This window comes from Ranitomeya variabilis, chromosome 1 (assembly GCF_051348905.1).
Source record: "Ranitomeya variabilis isolate aRanVar5 chromosome 1, aRanVar5.hap1, whole genome shotgun sequence".
NCBI classification, from domain to species: Eukaryota; Metazoa; Chordata; class Amphibia; order Anura; family Dendrobatidae; genus Ranitomeya; species Ranitomeya variabilis.
In genome coordinates this window covers 713923947-713949560 of record NC_135232.1, presented here as the reverse complement: position 1 = coordinate 713949560, position 25614 = coordinate 713923947, and the positions used below count along the sequence as shown (strand labels likewise).

General features: G+C 48.2%; 1 protein-coding gene across 1 annotated transcript; it reads right to left on the bottom strand.

The window, feature by feature from the left end:
- Window positions 1-2715: 2715 nt before the first annotated feature.
- Window positions 2716-23428, bottom strand: DIO2 (iodothyronine deiodinase 2). The gene is made up of 2 exons (XM_077267467.1): window positions 22635-23428; window positions 2716-5238 (listed from the first exon to the last, which is right to left on the bottom strand). Exons 1-2 carry the CDS (start codon window positions 22854-22856, stop codon window positions 4678-4680), a joined length of 783 nt encoding a protein of 260 aa, XP_077123582.1. The 5' UTR covers window positions 22857-23428; the 3' UTR covers window positions 2716-4677.
- Window positions 23429-25614: the final 2186 nt, after the last annotated feature.

Here is a 25614-nt window from a genome sequence, read left to right as displayed (position 1 = left end):
CCAGCTCATTAACCCTCAAGAGCTAAATTTTGTAACTATGTCCAGGTTCTGTGGCTCCTTCTTCCACCTTAGTGGCTGGGGGGCATGGGATTTCCTGATCTCCCTCTCACGTGTAACTTGTGGTTGATTTCTATCACTGTCCGGGCCAAGAAAACTGCTCTGCACACCCATTCATCATGTTTGTTGGGACTTTACCGGAAATGTAATTCAGGATCTGGAATAAAGTCAGATTTATATGATAAGATCTTGCAGGTTGTGAGGAGTTGTTCTGTGAGCTTCCTCTGCTGTTGGCTAATTATTCATGGTGTAGGAGGTGATGGCCGCCAGGTGCGCACACATCTCACATTAGCACCGACGAGCTTCCAGCTGCTGCATCGCAATAATCATCAATGATTAATTAATTAGTGTGGTGGGTCTGGGATTTATGACGAGACATTGCAACACTGAGGGGAGCAGTCGCTGCTGCATAAAGCTGCCAGGAACAAAAATCTGAATTCCAACAGACTATGACTAAAGTAACCAGATGGTTTATTGGCTGGAATATAATTGATGAGCTAGACTGGAAACAGCGCCATCCCTGTTCACAGGTTGTGTCTGGCATTGCATCATTTTCTTCTATGGAGTTGAGCCGCAGTACTAGACATAACCTGTGGTTTCCATTTCTGGAAGACAGCCATGTTTTCATTATTCCATACAAGTTTTTAAAGTAATGCTCTAGTTTAATAAAATGGTAGATTCTTTAGAGGAGAGATTTGTGCTTCACTGTTTTTACCTTTAGCCCATCCTTGACTGCACATCTCCTATGTAAAGCAGACTTGTGCTAAGCGATGGTAATCTGTGCCTGCTGCTGCTTTACCCCATCTACTTTTCTCCCCAGTTGTGGAAAACGTGAGATTTGAAATGGTGGAAATAATAGTGGCGACATGGCAGAGGCCATCATTTATGTTTCTGCACCTGAGTACAAGACTTATTATTACCTGCTGTACTGCTGACAATGTGAGGTATTTTCAGGCATCACAACGACCCCTACAATCCACCATCAGGAAAAGCGTCATGTCTAGGAATGAGCAGACCTGAGGAAGTTTGGGTTCTGGTTTCCAACCCGAACTTTAGTCCAAACATGAACATGAACCACATTGAAAACAATGGAGATCAGAACTTTGGAGTTGGAAATTTCTCACTCTCCTTCCCACAAAACTCCGAATATTAAAATGGACTTCCGGGAGAAGTCCAATTTCAGAGTTTAGCACCAGACCTAGTGTCTGGTACAAACCCCGAACTTAAAGTCCAGGTTCTTTCATCGCTAGCTGTGTCATCTCCAGAACGTGTCTCAGTTTTGTATGTAAAGAACGTTTCTCGGTTGCGGAGGATATGGCCTCCTTCATTTATAATCTATTTTCTGCCTAATTTTCAGACCCTGATGAGTAACCCATGACTGCAGAGCCATGCTTTCCTTACTTGTTCCTTCTTTTCCCTTCTGTTTTTCCATGAGGAGAATCATGTCGGTTGCTTCTTGTCTGACATGATGTCTGCTTGTTGGTTGAGTGTAAATGTGTGAGTTAATATAGGAAACAACCATTTGGCTTTCTTCCATTTTTTTATTAAAATACAAGTTAAGACAATGGCTAACTGATACTTGCTGAAGCACCATATTGTAGAGGTTGGGTTCTGGTCATCTTTATTATTGAGGAGAAGATGAGTGCTGAAGCCAACAGGTCTGAAGGGAAGAAGACGATGCCTGCCGAGGGCAGCAATGATGTGATTCCATCCAGGCAGCAACAGAGAGCTGGTCTCTTTCAATGGTGCCCATCATACCCACATCACAGCAGCCGCCCGGCAGGAGCATGGCCTCCTCACCTCTCGGCTCACGATTGGCTTAACGCTCACGTTTTATTTCCCTGTATACATATATTGGTAATATCTTGGCTGGCACAGGATTACGACACCCGTTTGCCAGTGGCCGATTGCTGGTGCATCATATAAAACAAAACATAAAGTGATAGCACAGAGAGCAAAATAAAGAGTCTTCTATGAAAGTGGATAATTATAAAAAATGATATAAAATATACATACTCGTAGATAATTGTCAGCCTGCCCTTAAGGAAATAAATGAGCACGGTGGTGGCACTGGTGCTGGAGGCACTGGTGGTGGTGACATTGGTGCTGGAGGCCACAGCCAATGTGACTGCTAAGTATCAAGACACCTTTGGTGATTACAGCATAACAGTGACATTGAAATGTCGTATAAAAGTGTAAATTACATCCATGTGAACGTGCTCATCAGTTCCAGGCACACACGGTTTTCTTTCAGTCCTGCACCAAAACAACCAGATTTCCGTCTCTCTCCGTCCATCCACCTTGCTCAGGTATAGGGATAGAGAGCTGACATGTCGAGCTACAGTACAACAGAATATGGATACAGCACACAATATACGGCACAGTGTGTCAGTATCTGCTCATATCGCCAGGCAGCATGCAAAAAAAGCTCTTATCCCTGGATGGCAGAGGTATACGCTGAGAATGATCTGCAGTAGTCACAAACAATGAGGCCGTGCCGCTGTCACCCCTATGTCTGCAGGGTGGGAAGGATGAGCCAGAAAGAAGGAGCCAGTCAGGATGGCTGGGAATTATCTGCACGCATCAGATAGATCTGCACAACATGGAGGGGAGTGCCCGGCGTATGACATGTCATCTGGCACCTAAACGGGAACTCAATCCTTTCCTCAACTCACTACTGCTTTCTTTCCACTCTTCTACCCTTGGTGGGCACATGCATTGCTGAGGTATTTGTTATAATGCTCCTAAAGATTCAATGTCCTCTGGAATAAGACTTGCCTCTTAATTAGGAACTGCCATTCCTTGCTGATCCTGCCCTATCGAAGCCTTCCTGAAGTTCTGCAAATTTCAAGGAACCATGCTCGGGCAGCAAGGGATTAGTAAAATACAGAAGTAATCCATCATGTTCAGACTGTCACAGGCAAGCAATGTAAAGCTATTTATTATCATTTATAGTGAAGATCACTGTCATTTCCTGCAGTGTGATGAGACTGTATGAAGCAAAGTGTGAACAGCTCATTATAGAACACAGATGAGATTTCCGCAGTAGCACCTCAGCGCAGCTGCAGTAGGTCGCCCCACATTACTACTGTCTTACCGTCCTAACATCATCAGATGATTCTGGAGGTGCAATATTGCATACTCCCATCTGATATGGCTGGATGATGTCATTAAAGAGATCTGTCAGCGATCAGCCATTCTGAGCCGTCTATATAGCCATGTAGGTTGTAGGAAGCTAACTAAAATGACACCTTGATATCTGCAATCCGATGTCTTATTCCAGAGAAATCCACGTTTTTCTTAGATCTTAACACTTCATTTAAACACTATGGGCTGGACATAGACTCCGCCTCCAGTTTATTTTAAATGAAAAGGGGCGTTACCAGGGAGAGACATGTAGATAAGGAGAGCGGACTGTCAGTCATTGCATATCTCACACTGTAACGCCCCCTTTTATTTAAAATAAGCTATGCTGGTGGAATTTCAGGGCGATCTATGTTTGGCCCATAGTTCTTTTCAGCTCATTTACATATTAAGAAAAACGTGGATTTCTCTGGAATAAGAAATCAAATCACAGATATCAGGTGTCAGATATCAGTTTGCATTCAGCTTCCTACAATCTACATCGCCATATAAACGGCTCAGGAGGGATGATCACTGACCAATTCCCTGTAATGCAGTCGCTCTGTGGGGTCGCTTGCTGGTATCTATAAAGGGAAACCCCACAAAGGAGGGTATATCTGTTGCTTTTGATCCCTGCTTTACAGACTTGTTTTAAGATGTGACATTGAGCCCAGACCATGAATAAGTTTGCAGTAATGGAAGCCTATGATGTAAATCTGCATGTTTGTGGTTTTTATGTCCATGTGTCAGGGCCCTGAGATGCGTGCAGCCCCATGTGTGAGCCCTCAGGACTAAACGCCTGCCATTAAGATAGGACCAGTGTTTAATGTCAATATCACCTGTCAAAACCTTGCCTAAAGCTGGTGTCTAATTGATGCCGGAAATGTCATTTTGTGGGGATCAGAGCACATGGAGGCTTATTTATGGTTGTACCTACATGTTCCACACATTAATTAGTAAAACCCCAACTTCCTCCAAAATGATAATAAAAACTACCAGTGAGGATCGTGCCGACCCTTGCTCTTGGGAGCGCATCAATTGTGAGGTAACTGTGTCATGTGTGGATGCTGCCGACTCATGAAAACACAATAAATTATCTGAAGCGACTGGATGAGGTCCACCTGAAGAGTGAAGTAATAAGTCCTGTTTCCCAGGAACATGGAAAGGCCACTCGTCTCTCCAACAGCTGTCAGGTGGGGGGTTTCTTTGATTTCTTTCCCTTCTTGCCTTTACCGCACCCTGGTCTTCCTACGTTCTGCCAATACTGCTGTGTATTGCTGTTGAACAAGAGGGATCAGCGGTTTGAGGTCTGCAGAGATGGGGTCATAGTGAGGCTAATGTCACACATCTGGATTGTGACTTTGTGTAGTGTGGTAGTTTTCATGTGTTAATTTCCAAAGTCAAAGGTCTGAAATATCAAGTGTCAACAAGTGTTCCAAGATGGCCGTGCATTGGGTCATCCTCAGGAGTCATTTCTCCGGGCCCAGCTGTAACCACTTAACCGTTCAGCCTTCTGTCACCAAATGTCTGTTCCAGCCACTGCTGCACTTCATGGAGGTTATAGAAGAAAGGTCCTTTACCTCCCAGATAAACAATTTTTTGCCTTTGCACAATGCATACCCTTTCAAAGGAGACACCATAGGCAACATTGGCATTATTGTCCATACAGTCAGCAACCACCTGGCACTGTGGCGGGAGGGAGTATTTCTCCAGGAGTTTGTTGGCTGCAGCACATCGGTCTTCTTGGTTTCTGTGTTTTTTTACTTCATAGGAGCCCACACCAGGAGCAGCCCAGCCATCCGAGGGATGAGCTTCATCAATGTAGACCAGAAGGAAATCAGCTACATTGGAAAACTCCTCCACCAGCTTGCTGAAGACTGACAGCTGGCTTATGAAGGGGGGTCATGTGGCTGATCCAAAATTGACGACCAAGGGGCGCTCAGAGCTGGCAAAGTCTAGAAGGTTACATGGTGCCCCTGGTTTTGCCGAGATGCTACTTGCTTTCTTGCGGGACACATGGATGACATTGGAGTTTGGTGCGTCTCCTCCTAACTTTACCTACAGAAAATGAGAGAAGGGATGACTGTCAGTAACATACAGTGTACAGCAGAAGAAAATAAAGAACAAAAGGTAAATGCAAATGACAGTAAAACACAAAAACCTACAAGACTGATGGCAGGACAGGAGCACATGGATCTCTGCAGCCCTTATTCTATTTTTATTTTCATATTGGGATAGATTTCTATCACTACTACTCTGAGTACATTAATATTTTGGAAGTTGCATCTATTCTTCCCTCCAACCAGTTAGTTTTACATTGTGACTCCCTAGTTCTTGTGTTTTAGTTTGGTGTGCTTCACTACTGAATCCTATTTAAGCATTTCTGTCATGTCGGACATGCGACATTGTTCATAAAATGTAACCTAGTGTCAGGGTGCAGCCGATCGCTGCCTGGGACCGCCTACTGGACTACTAAGCACAGAATGAGCAAAGATTGATCAAGGATATTGCATTGAATCTTTTACCACCAGCACCCTCAGACCTCACTGTAGAGCGGACAAGATCCCCATACGTCCAAAATTCAGTAACTCATCCCACTGATCGCTGCAGCACCACCTGTACCTGAGCGACCTGAGTGAAGACAATGTGGGGATGAGTGTGACCTGATCTGCCTCTGTAAATCCAGTAAGCTCCTTGTTAATTTCTAGTTGGTGAGTTTTCATTTCTTTTTACTGCCACAGATGTCAGGCGACGTGGCCTCTAAATAGCCGCTGTGAATGGGAGGACATTGATCATTCTTCAGTCAACAGTATGAGATGTGGGGTCCAGCCTCCACTACCCCCCCCCCCCCCCCCGCTGCTCAGCTGAATACTGTCCTGCAGGTGTGTTGGACGGGGGGGCAATCATCAGCCCCATGCATTGCTCACTACACTCGTATGGCTGATATACAGCGGTGTGTGGCAGTGCAGCACGGATGCATAGGATAGGCCATCAATTTCGGGTAGGTGTGGGTTTGACACCTACGACCCCCAATCAGCAGATATATCATTATGTCGATTCTTAAGTTCTAGGCAACAATACTCATTCACTGGAAGAGGATTGGGCAAATCAAATGCTCTGTAATGTGGCATCTTCTGGGATAAGTGGCTCCTGATGAGGTCTGTGATGGCCTTTTTCCTGTGTGTATGTCCATGGGGTAGGCTGACGCTGATGTCCGTGGGGTAGGCTGCCGCTGATCATGAGTCAGTATGTAGGTCAGTGTGGTAGGATGCCGCTGATCATCAGTCAGCGTGTATGTCCGTTGGGTAGGCTGCCGCTGATCTTTGATCAGTGTGTACGTCAGTGGGGTAGGCGGCTGCTTGTCATCAGTCAGTATGCATTGTCAGTGGGGTAAGAGGCCGCTGATCATCAGTCAGTATGCATTGTCAGTGGGGTAAGCGGCCGCTGATCATCAGTCAGTATGCATGTCAGTGGGGTAAGCGGCTGCTTGTCATCAGTCAGTATGCATGTCAGTGGGGTAAGCGGCCGCTGATCATCAGTCAGTATGCATTGTCAGTGGGGTAAGAGGCCGCTGATCATCAGTCAGTATGCATTGTCAGTGGGGTAAGCGGCCGCTGATCATCAGTCAGTATGCATGTCAGTGGGGTAAGCGGCCGCTGATCATCAGTCAGTATGCATGTCAGTGGGGTAAGCGGCCGCTGATCATCAGTCAGTATGCATGTCAGTGGGGTAAGCGGCCGCTGATCATCAGTCAGTATGCATGTCAGTGGGGTAAGCGGCCGCTGATCAGTCAGTCAGTATGCATGTCAGTGGGGTAAGCGGCTGCTGATCATCCATCAGTGTGTATGTCAGCGGGTAGGCGGCCGCTCATCTGTCAGATGGCTAGTAAATCTCCAATGCCGGTTTGTGTTCTGTATCTACAGTATTCGGAGCCTTTCTTTCCACAATAGTCTTATTATTAGCTGTGGACGTGGCTACGTGGCCTCTAAGTGGCTCCAACTGTGCTGATATAATTCTGTGTATTATAGTTGAGGCCAGATCTCTTGTCATTGCAGAAGATGAGTCAGGGTAACAGATGTTACCGGGCCCTCTGTGCAGCACATGCTGCCCCATTATCTGCCTGTAGGAAGAATACCAAGCATTACGATGGCCCTCTGTGCAGCATACGCTGCCCCATCATCCCTCTGTAGGAAGCTACACCAGGCGTTACGGGGGCCCTCTGTGCAGCACACGTTGCCCCCATCATCCACCTGTAGGAGGATATACGAGGCTTGTGGGTACCTACATAGAGCTCTGTGCTTCTGCATCTTCCTGTCTGGACTACGCCAGCAGATGTTTATTTCACTGGTTACATTTTATTTTTTAATCACTTGTGTATGTTTGTAAGTTTGCACCATCTGTCCCCAAAATGTTCAGTCCAGTGACATCCCAAGACCCATAAGAAGGCTGTATGGATGGTGTTTGGAGGGCTGCAGTCACAAATTTGCATCATAAAACCTGCACTGATTTATTTTTTTTTCTGCAGCATGTGAATGGGCTACAAAAAAAATAAATAATAATTTGCATGCATTATGAACTTTTAAGATCCGGTCTAAGGCCACGGTCACACCATCAGTATGTGGTCAGTATTTTACATCAGTATTTGTAAGCAAAAACCAGAAGTGGAACAAATAGAGGAAAAGTATAATAGAAACATATGCACCACTTCTGTGTTTATCACCCAATACTGATGCAAAATACTGACCAAATACCGAATGTGTGAACGTGGCCTTAATCTTAAAATACTAAGCGTGGATTGGAACTGGTACAAACCCTGCCTGGTGGTGCATAACGACTGTATATGAAGCAAACATCTTTATACGCAGATGGCACAGTTCTTCCCCTACAAGCAAGTCTATGAAGCTATACAGATTACTGTACAACTAGGCCCAAAGAAGAGGAAGCGCTCGGGACTCAGTGACATAAGAAGAAAACCTAGCCCACCTAGTTCCAGAACAAGAAGATCACAACTAAGCAAAGTTTTAATTTGAGCAAAAATGAAGATGCGTTGTCTGAAGGGGCAACTGGTAGAATTGAGAATGCAGCCGTACATGTGAGCAGAGCGCTGTAAGTAAACATAGTGAGGTTACTTATCATTATGTGCAGAATTAAAGTGAGAAATTGTGTTAAAAAAAGAGCCACGCTGTAAATATCACTGGAGCCTGCAGCGGCCGGACATACTTCATTACCACCTACTAAACATAAAGAAAAGTGCAATGTGCTGGAGAGAATTCTGCTCCACACGACAAGTCATTAGGTTTCCAGCCTTGATACAAGAATGGATGGAAGGGCTCAGTGTGACAGGAAAGCGGCTGTCATATAATAGGTTAATATTTATTACTGAAATCAAGCCAGAAATATCAGCTAGTAAATTCACATCATTACTGGGAGGGACAAGCCCCTAAATCTGTCTGTGCACCTGGCGTCTCCCAGGCAAACTCCAGCACAAGGTCAGCGTGCGGGGAATGAGCGGTTCGCTCCCACCCCATTGCCATGGCCCTGCGGTGGGCAGAGATCTGATCTGTCAGTGGCACCACACGTATCGGTCGCTCCACAATTATTCCTATGTGTTGGATTTTTCCCTCTAGTTGGGAACACTTGGACAATGCTGCTGTTTTACTGCTATGATTGCACATTGACTTTGCTGGATACATGCACCAAATGTTGGAGCAAATAGTCACATCTAGTCCTATTATTATGTCTTTAGAACAGGGTTTGTGCCGTACTCTAAAAGAGAGACTGGATTCATGACCAGAAACAGTTTGTAGCTTAAACTATAGTAACGTTCATGAAATATTAGGTGTCAAAAAGTCCAAAGGTAAGTCACCCAAGAGACCAACAACTAAAGATGTACCAAACGTATCATCCAGCATAGACTATACTCAGTAGGTAATATGGCCTAACAATACATGGGATAGGATAACCTTTGGAAGACGAGCTTCGTTATTCCTGATAGGTGGACATGGAGATGGGATCCCCCATAATCAGTACTGCCTTGTATGACACAGAGAGTGGAAAATCCAGACTTCAACATCTCTTCAGCCAAGAGCCGTGTTTCCTGAAGCATGGTGGTGAGAAGTGCCCAATAAGAGTCATATATATTTTCTACCGACTGTTGGTGGAGAAGCTCATCATCGTCAACGGATAGGGTATGTGCAGATATTGAGTAAAATTTCTGCATCTATTGGCAGGAAAAAAGCAGCTGCAAAAACGCTTGTTTTGGTGCATTTTGATTGATTTGAGTGAAGTCAATGGTGAAAAAACTCTGGCCAAACGCACAGAGAATTGACGCTGAAGATCATCTTCTGCACCAAATATGCAAGTTAAAAATACTCCACATGTGCGTGACACATCAGGTTTCTCATTCACTTTGCTGGCATCAGGTTTTGTCACAGATCCGAACAAAAAAAAAAATGAGACAAAAACGCACCAAATCTGCAACGTGTGCACACAGACGAATTGATATACAGATCTGTGCGCTCAGTACCATTTTTGGAATCGAAAATTATATTTCAAGACTGTGTTTATTTTTTGCCCATATAGGATGTCAAATTAATTTTGCCTGTCTTACATGATTCTTTATTACCCCGTATTCTAGGTAAGCTATCAGAAATACTGTAGGCCAGACCTGGGCAAAGTGTGACCCGTGGACCGAGACAGACGTGGGGCTGCAAATCAGAGGTCCACGGGCCACACGGTGCCCGCTCGCTCGCAGTCTTCATCTGCGCTGTGCCGCTGACTCCTTTGGGGGAGCAGGGGCCTCCAGCCACTTCCTCCACCAATCAGAGTGTGAAACAGCTGACGCGATTATGTCATTTCATCGCATCAGCTGTGTACTCCAGAGAGTCTGGGCACCGGAGGCAGAGAGAGAAGAAGAGCGCCGTGGAAACGGGTCCGAGGTGAGTATGTGGTGGTCTTTTTTTTTCGTGTGTATGGGATGTTTGGGTGGGCATGGGGATGACATGGTGCTTGAACATGGGGGGTGATATGGTGCTTCACATGGTGCTGCACGTGGGGGGTGACATGGTGCTGCACGTGGGGGGGTGACATGGTGCTGCACGTGGGAGATGACTTGGTGCTGCACATGGGGGGTGACATGGTGCTGAACGTGGGGGAGTGACTCGGAGCTGCACGTGGGCGAGTGACACGGTGCTGCACGTGGGGGTGACATGGTGCTGCAAATGGGGGGGTGACAGTGCTGCACATGGGGGGGTGACACGGTGCTGCACATGGGGGGGACATGGTGCACATCTTGCTGCATTTGGCAGCGACATGCAGTGTATATAGGAAGGCTATGTCTGGCTTATGCAGTGTATACAGGGAGGCTGTGTGGGACCCGTGCCACATATAGTGGGCTGTTGGGGCTCTTATACGATATAGGGGGATGTCAGCATATTTAATTCTGCTCAATATTAAGTGTTACAATTAATATTAATAAAATTATCAATAATATAATAATTATAATATATCAATATTAATATTGAGCAGAATTAATTACGGCATATTGTCACAACAGTCACGGTCTCTCATGTGGCCACTCGGGAAAATTAATTGCCCACCCCTGCTGTAGACTCAAGTTACTATCCATTTATGAGAAACTGAAATAAAAAAAATAAGGCTGAATGCCATCTACTGGCTCAGAAATGTTCTTTGAATTATTCAGACTCTATATACAGTCATGGCCAAAAGTATTCACACCCCTGCAATTCTGTCAGATAATACTCAGTTTCTTCCTGAAAATGATTGCAAACACAAATTCTCTGGTATTATTATCTTCATTTAATTTGTCTTAAATGAAAAAAAAACACAAAAAGAATTGTTCTAAAGCCAAATTGGATATAATTCCACACCAAACATAAAAAAGGGGGTGGACAAAAGTATTGGCACTGTTCGAAAAATCATGTGATGCTTCTCTAATTTGTGTAATTAACAGCACCTGTAACTTACCTGTGGCACCTAACAGGTGTTGGCAATAACTAAATCACACTTGCAGCCAGTTGACATGGATTAAAGTTGACTCAACCTCTGTCCTGTGTCCTTGTGTGTACCACATTGAGCATGGAGAAAAGAAAGAAGACCAAAGAACTGTCTGAGGACTTGAGAAACCAAATTGTGAGGAAGCATGAGCAATCTCAAGGCTACAAGTCCATCTCCAAAGACATGAATGTTCCTGTGTCTACCGTGCGCAGTGTCATCAGGAAGTTTAAAGCCCATGGCACTGTGGCTAACCTTCCTAGATGTGGACGGAAAAGAAAAATTGACAAGAGATTTCAACGCAAGATTGTGTGTATGTTGGATAAAGAACCTAGACTAACATCCAAACAAGTTCAAGCTGCCCTGCAGTCCGAGGGTAAAACAGTGTCAACCCTTACTATCCGTCAGCGTCTGAATGAAAAGGCACTGTATGGTAGGAGACCCAGGAAGACCCCACTTCTTACCCCGAGACATAAAAAAGCCAGGCTGGAGTTTGCCAAAACTTACCTGAAAAAGCCTAAAACGTTTTGGAAGAATGTTCTCTGGTCAGATGAGACAAAAGTAGAGCTTTTTGGGCAAAGTCATCAACATAGAGTTTACAGGAGAAAAAAAGAGGCATTCAAAGAAAAGAACACGGTCCCTAAAGTCAAACATGGCGGAGGTTCCCTGATGTTTTGGGGTTGCTTTGCTGCCTCTGGCACTGGACTGCTTGACCGTGTGCATGGCATTATGAAGTCTGAAGACTACCAACAAATTTTGCAGCATAATGTAGGGCCCAGTGTGAGAAAGCTGGGTCTCCCTCAGAGGTCATGGGTCTTCCAGCAGGACAATGACCCAAAACACACTTCAAAAATCACTAGAAAATGGTTTGAGAGAAAGCACTGGAGACTTCTAAGGTGGCCAGCAATGAGTCCAGACCTGAATCCCATAGAATACCTGTGGAGAGATCTAAAAATGGCAGTTTGGAGAAGGCACCCTTGAAATATCAGGGACCTGGAGCAGTTTGCCAAAGAAGAATGGTCTAAAATTCCAGCAGAGCATTGTAAGAAACTCATTGATGGTTACCGGAAGCGGTTGGTCGCAGTTATTTTGGCTAAAGGTTGTGCAACCAAGTATTAGGCTGAGGGTGCCAATACTTTTGTCTGGCCCATTTTTGGAGTTTTGTGTGAAATTATCAATATTTTGCTTTTTGCTTCATTCTCTTTTGTGTTTTTTCATTTAAGACAAATTAAATGAAGATAGTAATACCAAAGAATTTGTGTTTGCCATCCTTTTCAGGAAGAAACTGAGTATTATCTGACAGAATTGCACGGGTGTGAATACTTTTGGCCATGACTGTAAAGATCTAAAGCAAGATGGTGGTCTAGCCAGCCCCAAGGGACATAAACCACGCGGGGACACCATTGCTGGATGGATTGTGTCCTACTGGGTGATGTTAGAGGTTAAATTGGGCTCCAAGAAGAGAGTTAAAGAAGTCTAAATAGGGAATCAGTTCTATGGTAAAATGAATTCCACTGACAACTTGGATATATTATTGATGAATGTCATATGGTTTCCGGACAGAGTGTCAGAATACAATATTGGCAAAGTTGACAACAACCACAAAAGAACTCGTACAGTAGAACTCCTCTTCCCTATCTAGCTGATTCACAGTGGGTGTAGCGTCCACAGGGATAAAATGTGTCATAAACGTAGTTCTACTCAAGTTACAGGCTCTAAAAGGGGGTCACCGTGTTTTCCCGCTAGGCCACAAGTCTTTCTCACAAAATCAATGAAAGCTTTCTGGGCCTTCCTCACAATGGCTGGCCTCCGTCCCATCTGCTGCACCCCCCAGTCGAACCCTGTACCGTAGGAAGTAACGTTCTGTTGAAACGCACACAGTCTTAATTCTCTTGCAGGTGGCATGGTGTCATCCGATACTTATCAACTGAATAGGCTGTGTAATTCTTCCATTACCTTCCCTTGGAAGCAGGTCCCTTGGTCCAAATGTATCCTCTTCAGGAACCCATATGCGCGAATGAATTCTCCAACATATGGCCCTGGCCACAGTCTCGGTTGTCTGGTCCTTGATTGGAGTCACCACTGCGAATTTAATGAAATGATCGGTTATCCCCAGACAATATTCGTAGCCATTATGAGACGTCCCGGTTATCAGGTATTTGACCATTAATAATTCCAGGGGTGCGGAGGTCTGGATTACTTGGGTAAGGGCTCTCTGTTTTGGAGGTTTGACCAACTAACATCATTGGCAGGCCTCTTCCACCTTTTGACATAGTTGAGGCCAATACACCAGATGCTGCAGCCACCAGAAGGACTTTTCAAGACCAAAGTGGGTGCTTTTCTCGTGGGATTCCTTGGCCAGGTTTACCGCCATCCTCTCTGGGATCACTACTTGCTAGGTGATGCCAAACACTCGAGTTAGCTGGATTCTTTAGTAGAGCAAACAATTTTTCATGAAGCCTTTTCCATTGCTCCAGGATCTGGCAGACAAAACCATTCTTTCCTCCCTCTTTGGTTTCTATCCTAAAGTGACCCATTTGAGTAATTCTGCTAATTCAAGGTCAGACTTCTGCAGTTGCACCCACTCGTCCTTCAGGCAGCTTAGGATCTGAGTAAGTTTGGGTTCCTCCCCTGCTTCTTGGGTTGCTACTGCAGCTGCCCCGAAATGATTGCAGTCAGCGATTCCATCACTCTCCAGCTCCCTATTTTCAACCCTCTTTAGGCACTCCTGAGTCCCCTGTGCCAATGCATCTGCATTTGCGTTCTCAGACTTTGACCGACTAGAGATCTTGTACGAGTATTTGGACATTCTTGAAACCTACCTCTGTTCCAATGAGCCCAACTTTGCATTCTCCAGTTGGGTGAGGGGATTATTATCCTTTCATACATGTACTAGCGATCCCGACAGAGTAAAAAGTCATCTCCAGTGCTGATTAAGAATAAAACCTCATCTTTATTATTGTAAGTCTTTGTATAAAACCAGACAGATAGCCATATCACTGATAACCTTGAGCATAAACCGTCGCATTTCGATTAAAACGTCTTATTCATGGTCTCATGGTCCCAACAGGTAATCCACACATTTTTCAGTCTTGGGCCACACCAGCAATTCCAACTTGAACAAACTGTAATTATCATGTTTCTTTTCAGAGTCCTTCAGCGACTGACTGGCATAGGCAATCACCCTTTCGCTCCATTCTTGCACCTGAGCCAACACTGTCCCTAACACATACAGGCTTCCAGTGTTGTATGAAGGGCTGGGAGAAATTGGCGTATGCCAAGATGGGGGCATTGGTCAGGGCCAGCTTCAGTGCCTTGAAAGCTTCCTCTTGCCTGGGACCCCACCGGATCAGCTGTTGCTTGGTCCCTAACTCTGTTCCTCTTAACAACTCATGTAACAGTGCCACAGTGTGAGATCTTTTGGAATACCTGGGGTGGACCCGCAGATCCACGACAACGAACCTCCCAAGGGTGAGCTGACCAGGTAGACCACCCCCTATACAGGGAAAGTTAGGGGCAGACCCAAGGGAGACTATTGCCGCAGAAGCTGGAACCCGGAGACAGGTAGTAGGAGGTACAAAATAGAGAAACTAGGCGTAGGACGGACAGAGCGGGGTAAGATGAAGCACAGTTAGGTAAGAGCTGGGTACAGGCGAGACCAGAGGAGCACTGCAAAGGGGAAGACACAAAGGAAGCAGGACAGGACAGAGACACCAGACTAAGGGTACTGTCACACTCTGCAACTTTCCAACGATCACGACCAGCGATACGACCTGGCCGTGATCGTTGGAAAGTCGTTGTGTGGTCGCTGGAGAGCTGTCACACAGACAGCTCTCCAGCGACCAACGATGCCGAGGTCCCGGGTAACCAGGGTAAACATCGGGTTACTAAGCGCAGGGCCGCGCTTAGTAACCCGATGTTTACCCTGGTTACCAGCGTAAAAGTAAAAAAAAAAACAAACAGTACATACTCACATTCCGGTGTCCGTCAGGGTCCCTCGCAGTCTGCTTCCCGCTCTGACTGAGTGCCGCCGTAAAGTGAAAGCAGATCACAGTGGTGACGTCACCGCTGTGATCTGCTCTTACTTTCCGGCCGGGAGTCAGTCAGAGCGGGAAGCAGACTGCAAGGGACCTGAAGGACACCGGAATGTGAGTATGTACGGTTTTTTTTTTTTTACTTTTACGCTGGTAACCACGGTAAACATCGGGTTACTAAGCGCGGCCCTGCGCTTAGTAACCCGATGTTTACCCTGGTTACAAGCGAACGCATCGCTGGATCGCTGTCACACACAACGATCCAGCGATGACAGCGGGAGATCCAGCGACGAAAGAAAGTTCCAAACGATCTGCTACGACGTACGATTCTCAGCAGGGTCCCTGATCGCTGCTGCGTGTCAGACACTGCGATATCGTATGGATATCGCTGGAACGTCACGGATCGTACCGTCGTAGCGATCAAAGTGCCACTGTGTGACAGTACCCTTACAGAGTACGGAGAGGACACTGGGAGGGCTGGACTGGACGAGGAGACAAGGAAGCCTGGGAGAGACAGAAGCTGAACTGGCTGGACAGAGTGGAAACTCAAAACAGGCAGTGCACAGACAAAGGTGGACCTGAGTCACAGAAGCACAAATGACAGACAGGCAAGGAGCAGAGGAAGGAATCGCCTTATATACATGGAGTGCTGAAGGACTTCCGGGTCACGGTCCTCCAGGATCACAGAGAGGAGATACAGAGCGCCTGTAAATCAGAAAGAGGAAGTGCTGGAGTGGGCGGTGCGCACGCGCACCCGACGAGAACCAGGGAGCGGAGAAGAATGAAGGAGAAGACGCGCGCCTGCAGGAGGAGCGCGCCGCAGCGGGTAAGTATGAGTGGAAGGAGTTGCCGTGACACAGTTTTGGAAAAGCTCTTCATAGGTCTTCTGTAGTACCCAGCCAGCCACAAGAACGCTCTCAGCTCCATTAGTGTTGTAGGCGTAAGCCATTATTGTACTGCAGCTACTTTCTCCGTGGTCGGATAGACCTCTGCGCTGGAGACTGGTTGCCCCAGATACTTATCTCCCTCTGAAACAAGTGGCACTTCCGAGGCTTTATCTTGTCCATGCCTCTGGAGTTCTTCCAACCTGACGAGATGGTCTTTGAAGGTGGCAGAGTAAATGATGTCATCAAGATATATATCAAGTTTCTTCAAAGTTGAGGAATCTGAGGCACCTTTCCATCAGGTGTTGAAACATTCCAGGTGCAGTAGTTAACCAGATCAGCATCCAGTTGAACTCTTAATATCTCCAGAGGAAAGATGAGAGCAGTGTTCGGTCGGTCCTTAGCAGCTACGGGGATCAGCCAATAGCCACTGACCAGATCAAGGGACAAGAAGTATTTGGCCTTGCCTATGGTGTTAAGGGATTCTTCTATCCTTAGCAGTGGGTAAGAGTCTCGTACGGTGCAGGCATTCAGTCGTCATTAGTCCCAGTAGAATCTCAATGTCCCATCCGTCTTCTGAATCAGTGCAATGGGTGCAGCCCAGGGGGCGTCAGACATTGTGAGATCTTTTGGGATTATGTGCACTCGAGCCACTTCCATGGTACTGGCATGGTGAGCACAGCCTGCCCCACTGGTAGCTTTCGGGGGTACTACCACTTTGCCGAGGCACTGGGAGGCGGCTTTTAACCTCTGAATCTGGCCGACTCATACAAGCTGCTAGAACACTTTCTTGCTAATATTGTCTAGCTACACAGACCCAGCTATTTCTTTGTCATCCGTCAGCCATGAACTGTCAAACTTCTTTCAAGACAATCATTTCCAGGGTCACAATGGATTCCCCCCTCGAGGGCCTTTCACTAATATGATCCATTTCTTGTCCAGATCTTTCCTGCCCACTCGTATGGACATTTACACTACTCCGGCCACAGTAATAAGGAACTGGTTAGCAGCCACCAGTCGGATGGTTTCTGGAGTGGGCGAAGTCTGGGAAGAAGCCCCAAAAGTATTATTCTGACCCAATAGTCACCTGGGACCCGGTGTCCATCAAACAGCGGATGCGTTGCCCATTGAACTTGGCCCAGGTAGTAGGTCTTTAAGAAACTATATCTTCAGAGTCTTCATACCCGCTTTCAGGTTTGTGAAGCCTCACGGCGTGCTCCTTGACTGTGGGGCACATTAATTTAATGGACGCCTCCTCCGTTTTCTTTCCTGAGTTGGACCGTTCCAGAAATGTCCCCTTCCGCCACAAGCCTAGTATTCTACCCCACGTTCTTCTGATGGATTGTGTGTCTGAGGCTGTTGACCACAGGGAGGAAGATATTCTAGCTCTGACTTCCCTTCATATCGAGCCATAGGGCCAGACGTCGTGGTGTTAGCAGGGGTTCTCCTAATAGTGTGTAATTCCCTTCTGATGTCCCGGATCTCCTGTCATAGTTCTCGGGTCCAGTCCGCTTCCGTATTGGATGACTCAGATGGACACTTCATGGCTCCAGACCATACTCCTTCATGGCTCCTCTGGTCCCCGCACCTTTGTGTGCACCCCGACAGCTCATTTTGGGGTGGGAGCGTAGGAGTTCCTTCAGGGCCTGTATCAAGTAGGGGTCTCTCATGCTCGCCACAAGTTGATCCCTCAGCACCTCATCTAGTGGTCCCACTTATTGGCACCAAACTGACTCCCGCCTTGACACTCTGGTCTTTTAGACTGAAGAGCTGTCACAGATGTCACCTGACCCGGTGCTCCCTTTGGACCCATCCTTCCTGCAACACTTCTTTCTTCTGGTTCCGCTTGAGCAGTAGGTGGCAGTCTCTGATCACAATAGGTGTACACCCCTGGGGAATCTCATCTTCCATTGTACACTCTCTCTTGCATACAGTCAGCAACAAAAATGTCAACTTTGGATGGATAGGACGTATGTGATCCGTGTATTTGGTGCAGATCTTCAGCTTGGGCTGCACTATAGAATTGGCTGGCGTGTTTCCCGGCTGTGCAGCACATGTTTCCAGCTGAGGTTTAGCGGCTGTATGCACTTGGACGGCATTATTGTGGACATCTGTTTTCATTGTCTGTTATTGTAGTCAGATTCATTTTTGTAAAGTGGCGACCATTGATCTATTCTACGTGGTCTTATCTATATTGTGAATCCTCTCACTTCACTCGCCATCCTGTGTAAACCACCTAATAACATGGCTGTTAAGAGGCAACAACCCAGGTGCAATGTAAAACAGCAGGACTTCAAACCCAATCATTGTTTATTTTCTTTGCTTGTCTGATTTTTGCTGGTATGTCCACATGAAAATTGCAGACTCTTAGTAGTTTTCTTCCTGGCATATCACTCCTATTAGTTTTGCTTCTCTGCTCATTGGAGGATTTGCTGTAACTGCTCTCCAGGTCCTGGGTTAGTGGATGAGCTCTGTCCAATGTGACTCAGCCATCAGCTGCTCGGTCGCTGACCCCAAAGCATGGCCAAACCATTTCCATCTGACTCTCCTTTCTTGGCTTGTGAGCGACGTTCTGTTCTCACGCTTCACACAGGCTTTGGAAAACTTTTGTGAGAAAAGCACTTAAAAGTTTACGGCATCGTAAACACCAAAGCCATTGGCACTCACCATTTCATGCTCATTTTTTCCTGCTTATGCAATGTTTTCCTGTATCCTGATTGCATTTGGCTTCTTACCCCTGAGGACACTTGGATTCTGGGTTATGCTAAAATATTATTCATCAAGGGGCTGGGGAGAATATAGAACACCTCTCCATATTGCGATCATTTACCGATAAGGCAGAGATCAGAATTCTGGCTGTTTGCAGGTTATTTTTTTCTGACCTTTCTATCAGTCGTTGACCTCAGATAAGTAGAAAGCCAAGGTCCTGCGGTGACTGCAACAAACTATCCCAAAAGTCATGTGAGAATATCAAACTGGTAATAGGAAATGCTAAATATTTTCCGCTTATTCATTTTTTATTGATCTAAATAATAATTAAATAATTTGCTGCTGATGTTTTAGCAACTTTTCAGAATATTTCTGTAAAACATTTCTAAGGCCTCATCTATTTCAGGAGTGACAGGAATACAAGATTACTTTCTGCCATTTGTACCTGTGTCACCTGGCTGATATCTTGTTATAAATAGTGTGTGTGTGTTTTTTTTTTTTTGTTTTTTTTAAGACTAATAAGGCTGATTCAACTTAACCATAAGTGCTGGGTTTTTCGCTTAGTTACCCGATGTTTACCCTGGTTACAAGCAAACACATCGCTGGATCGCTGTCACACACACAACGATCCAGCGATGACAGCGGGAGATCCAGCGAGGAAAGAAAGTTCCAAACGATCTGCTACGACGTACGATTCTCAGCAGGGTCCCTGATCGCTGCTGCGTGTCAGACACAGCGATATCGTATGGATATCACTGGAACGTCACGGATCGTACCGTCGTAGCAATCAAAGTGTGACTGTGTGACAGTACCCTTAGAAGACAATTGTGTTTGAGGCAAAGAATGAAGCCAAATGTTCTGTTCCCCATCGCTCCACTCCAGCTGTACAGTAACCTGTCCCACTGACTTCAGCAGCTTTCACCTGATCACGGTCACATCTTGAGCCGCCCTTCATTATCATGAGTTGATGGAGACATGCCGGTTAGGCTACGTTCACATTTGCGTTGTGCGCCGCAGCGTCGGCGCCGCAGCGCACAACGCAAACAAAAACGCAGCAAAACGCATGCACAACGCTGCGTTTTGCGCCGCATGCGTCGTTTTTTTCATTGAATTTGGACGCAGCAAAAATGCAACTTGCTGCGTCCTCTGCGCCCCGACGCGGGCGCCGCAGCGACGCATGCGGCGCAAAACGCAAGTGCGCCGCATGTCCATGCGCCCCCATGTTAAATATAGGGGCGCATGACGCATGCGGCGCCGCTGCGGCGCCCGACGCTGCGGCGCTGGCCGCAAATGTGAACGTAGCCTTACATGTGCCTGGTGTCCTTTGTGCTTTTTTTAATTGTTTTTCCCCATGCGTTGAATAATGTATATTCCAGAAACACATTTTTGGGAATCTAGAGTTCCAGACGCACTGCACAGTCCAAAACGCCGACCAAGAAAGTCTAAACTGGAACACACATGAGAAGCCGGAGCTACTGGTGCTCCTTCACAGACCGCAGAAAGAGCTGGAAAGGTTTCCTCTGTACCAGAGAAACACCTGTATCACTTCTCGGGGAAATGTATAAATATGTATCGGGACCAAATCATAAATTACTTGGGCTGTGTGTCTTGGTGGAGTATTACATGTGGTGCACAAGTGACAAATTGCTCAAACTTCCATCTATAACAGAATGGAAAGCAAAAGGCACAGAGCGGCTCTCTGGTAACGGTGTGTTCCCGAGCCCAGACACTCCGCCACATGTTCTCTTTATCAGCTGGGATTTAGACATTTCTGCAGAAAAGGGTTTTTTCCCCTTTTGCACACACATTCAGCACTAATCCAAAGCAGACGGATCTGCCCAAGGGGAGCTCTTGTACAGCTGGCAGGTTCACTATGGTTTAGTCATTCCCTGGAGACACTCTGGATCTTGCCCATTAATGAATGCCAAGAGATTACTCGAGAACACCATAAGAAATAAAGTAACTACGCCTTGCATCTCCACCCATTGCAACAAGTTATGTACAAATTGTATTTTCCCTTATTCAGCAAATACGTGGTAAAAATAAACCACAAGAGAAAAATTACAATTTCAGACTGCGGAATGGCAAGCCTTTACTGCTGGCATGGTAGAACATATTCTCTTTTCACCTTTCACGCTGCCAGATTTCTCAAGGAAATCAAACAATGCCTGTCTGCTCCTCTACTGGTAGGTGTGCTGACCGGCTCTGCACAATCGCCCCAGCCTCCCACACGTGGCAGCGCAGCATGGCTGGAGACCTATGACGTTGGCATGTGCTGTACGCCAGATCATCCGGAATATTAATCCACCTCCTGCTTGGTGTTTCGCTCTACCCAGAGCGCATGATCTTCTCTTGAATGAGTTGTGTACTTGCCAGTGAGCGGTACGCAGTCACATAAAGCCTTTCTGGCAAACCTTGTACTATCAGCTGTGCGATGGGACACTCGGAGATGGACAGCACCATAGAAACGTCATACTGAATCTCACAGCATACATTAGAGTCTGCATCTTGAGATGGTTCTGATGACGTTGTCATCCTGCCCATCATTAGCTACAAATACAAGAACATTCCTACTCCGCTGGGCAATGAATGAGATAAAGGTGCCCAGCGGTGCCCTGGCTGCCAGATATAACATTGCACTTGTCAGTTCTGCATTGTGGCCTCTACTTCATGAGGACACTTGGTTCTGCCTGAATTTTGTACTCCAGTGTTTGTCATTTACTTATTCCTTCGGGAGGAATTTCCATAGAAAACAAGCCAAAAAAAATTAACCGAGCAGCAAATTTCTGGAGGAATCCACTAATTAAACTGTTCATTCTTGCACTGAAAACCTTGTGTTTCCAGAGCAGTTTAGTAAAACTGCCCAGGCAATAAAGTCCTGCAGCTGGAGTAATGATTGATCAGATGTGCGCACCAGCAGAGGGCAGTATTGATATGTGATGCCCTGATGCCGGCTGTAGGTGGCACAACATAGGGATTGTATATAACAACACCTCGTCATTCTGCAGGACTCTTCTCAGTACAGATGTGCCCACCGCCAAAAGCGCGGATGCGCCCACCGATGACAGCTTGGATGTGCCCATGGACGACAGCGGGGCTGTATCCATCGACGACAGCTTGGAAGCGCCCAACGTCAGCGCGGATGAGCCCACCGACGACAGTGCGGATGAGCCCACCGACGACAGCTTGGAAGCGCCTGACGTCAGCATAAATGCGCCCACCGACGACAGTGCGGATGAGCCCACCGACGACAGCTTGGAAGCGCCTGACGTCAGCATAAATGCGCCCACCGACGACGACAGTGCGGATGCGCCCACCGACGACGACAGTGCGGATGCGCCCACCGACGACGACAGTGCGGATGCGCCCACCAACGACAGCACGGCTGCACCCACCGACGACAGTGCGGATGCGCCCACCAACGACAGCACGGCTGCACCCACCGACGACAGTGCGGATGCGCCCACCGACGACAGCGCAGAGACGCCCACTAAAGACAGGTGATGATGTGCACTTTGTGGAAAGCAAAATCCCTACAGATTCCACCAGGGGAAAGGTGCTGGTGGCCGTGGTAACGTTGTCTCCAGAGAGGGTCTAATGTTCACCTGCCAAGTGTCCATCATCACATCCTAGCAATGTCACATCTCACTGCCCCCAGAGGAGCCGGCGCTTCATGGAAATCAATACAATCAGCATGCACTAAAATCCAATGTATAAAGCATGTGACAGCTCTGTGCATAAGAGCAATGACACACGGCGAACATGCGGCGGCCGCGCAGGATTCTGCCTTTAGAAGCGGCTGCGCCGGTCATACCTGCTTGTAGGCGTCCAATAGGAAGCTGTTCCAGACGCAGCGCAGCCCCTCCGGGGTAAGCATCCGCCGCCACGGGCTCTGCCGGGAGCGGGAGCGGTTCAGCTGCAGGAGCACGTGCTTCACCAGCACCACAGAGTCATAGAGAGCCAGGAAGAGGCAGTTAGAGACGAAGCCGGGCAGGATCTGCAGGGTGATGAGCAGGTCCACACTGAGCAGCCCCATCCCTGCCAGCCGGGAGACCCCACTGAGGGCCCTCTAGCTGCGCCTTCCTCCACACTGAGCGGAGCAGGTGCCTGCCGCGCTGCTGTCCTTCCAGAGATCGTCTGCAGCACTGCTGTCCTCACAGAGGATCGTCTGCAGCACTGCTGTCCTTCCACAGGAGCGTCTGCAGCGTGACTTCAGCTGCTTCCTCTCATTGCCTTTAGGAAAAAGTTTCTGAACTTTGTCGGACCAGGTGGATTTTTTTTTCAGCTGGAAGAAGCTAAACTCCCCTTTCTCTCTCCCTCCCTCCTCCGCTGCCTCTGCCTCTGCCTCTCGGCTGTCTCTTTTTGTCCCCAGGTTTCCCCTCTGCCTCCCTCCCCTTTCTCTTGTCCTTTTATACAGTCCCGGGCTAATTGCTGCAATAAGAGAAATGAAAAACCCTAATCTTCCCGTGATCTGCTCTTTGACGTCAGGGGAGGAGAGGGCATTAGTGCTGGGGATGCTCTGAATAGGGAAAGAGCCGCTCAAAAACTTGCAAGGCGGGACTGTTATTAAAGGAGAGGAGCCGACCGACTCCTCCTTCATCATCTCACAACTTCTCAGGGGCAGCTGGCGGTGCTTTACCTGACTGCCAGAGGGGGGAGAGCCTCACCTGTGTGTCCAGCCTGTGTGCACCCTGCTACCTGCACTCCACACCTGATCCCTGAGCCCCTCTGTCCTGCACTGTGCTCCCTGCTACCTGCACTCCACACCTGATCTCTGAGCCCCTCTACCCTGCTCTGTGCACCCTGCTATCTGCACTCCACACCTGATCTGAGCCCCTCTGTCCTGCACTGTGCACCCTGCTATCTGCACTCCACACCTGATCCCTGAGCCCCTCTGTCCTGCACTGTGCTCCCTGCTACCTGCACTCCACACCTGATCCCTGAGCCCCTCTACCCTGCACTGTGCACCCTGCTATCTGCACTCCACACCTGATCTCTGAGCCCCTCTACCCTGCACTGTGCACCCTGCTACCTGCACTCCACACCTGATCTCTGAGCCCCTCTGTCCTGCACTGTGCACCCTGCTACCTGCACTCCACACCTGAGCCCCTGTCCTGCACTGTGCACCCTGCTACCTGCACTCCACACCTGATCCCTGAGCCCCTCTACCCTGCACTGTGCACCCTGCTATCTGCACTCCACACCTGATCTGAGCCCCTGTCCTGCACTGTGCTCCCTGCTATGCTACCTGCACTCCACACCTGACCTCTGAGCCCCTGTCCTCCACTGTGCACCCTGCTACCTGCACTCCACACCTGATCTCTGAGCCCCTCTACCCTGCACTGTGCACCCTGCTACCTGCACTCTACACCTGATCCCTGAGCCCCTCTGTCCTGCACTGTGCACCCTGCTACCTGCACTCCACACCTGATCTCTGAGCCCCTCTGCCCTGCACTGTGCACCCTGCTACCTGCACTCCACACCTGAGCCCCTCTGTCCTGCACTGTGCACCCTGCTACCTGCACTCCACACCTGATCTCTGAGCCCCTGTCCTGCACTGTGCACCCTGCTACCTGCACTCCACACCTGATCTCTGAGCCCCTCTGTCCTGCACTGTGCACCCTGCTATCTGCACTCCGCACCTTATCTCTGAGCCCCTCTGTCCTGCACTGTGCACCCTGCTGTCTGCACTCCACACCTGATCTGAGCCCCTCTGCCCTGCATTGTGCACCCTGCTATCTGCACTCCACACCTGATTCCTGAGCCCCTCTGTCCTGCACTGTGCACCCTGCTGTCTGCACTCCACACCTGATTCCTGAGCCCCTCTGTCCTGCACTGTGCACCCTGCTAGCTGCACTCCACACCTGATCTGAGCCCCTCTGCCCTGCATTGTGCACCCTGCTATCTGCACTCCACACCTGATTCCTGAGCCCCTCTGTCCTGCACTGTGCTCCCTGCTATCTGCCCTCCACACCTGATCTGAGCCCCTCTGCCCTGCACTGTGCACCCTGCTGTCTGCACTCCACACCTGATCTGAGCCCCTCTGCCCTGCACTGTGCACCCTGCTGTCTGCACTCCACACCTGATCTGAGCCCCTGTCCTGCACTGTGCACCCTGCTACCTGCACTCCACACCTGATCTGAGCCCCTGTCCTGCACTGTGCACCCTGCTACCTGCACTCCACACCTGATCTCTGAGCCCCTCTACCCTGCACTGTGCACCCTGCTACCTGCACTCCACACCTGATCTCTGAGCCCCTCTGCCCTGCACTGTGCACCCTGCTACCTGCACTCCACACCTGAGCCCCTCTGTCCTGCACTGTGCACCCTGCTACCTGCACTCCACACCTGATCTCTGAGCCCCTGTCCTGCACTGTGCACCCTGCTACCTGCACTCCACACCTGATCTCTGAGCCCCTCTGTCCTGCACTGTGCACCCTGCTATCTGCACTCCGCTCCTTATCTCTGAGCCCCTCTGTCCTGCACTGTGCACCCTGCTGTCTGCACACACCTGATTCCTGAGCCCCTCTGTCCTGCACTGTGCACCCTGCTAGCTGCCCTCCACACCTGATCTGAGCCCCTCTGCCCTGCATTGTGCACCCTGCTGTCTGCACTCCACACCTGATCTCTGAGCCCCTCTGTCCTGCATTGTGCACCCTGCTATCTGCACTCAGCACCTGATCTGAGCCCCTCTGCCCTGCACTGTGCACCCTGCTATCTGCACTCCACACCTAATCTCTGAGCTCTTCTGTCCTGTACTGTGCACTCTGCTATCTGCACTCCACACCTTATCTG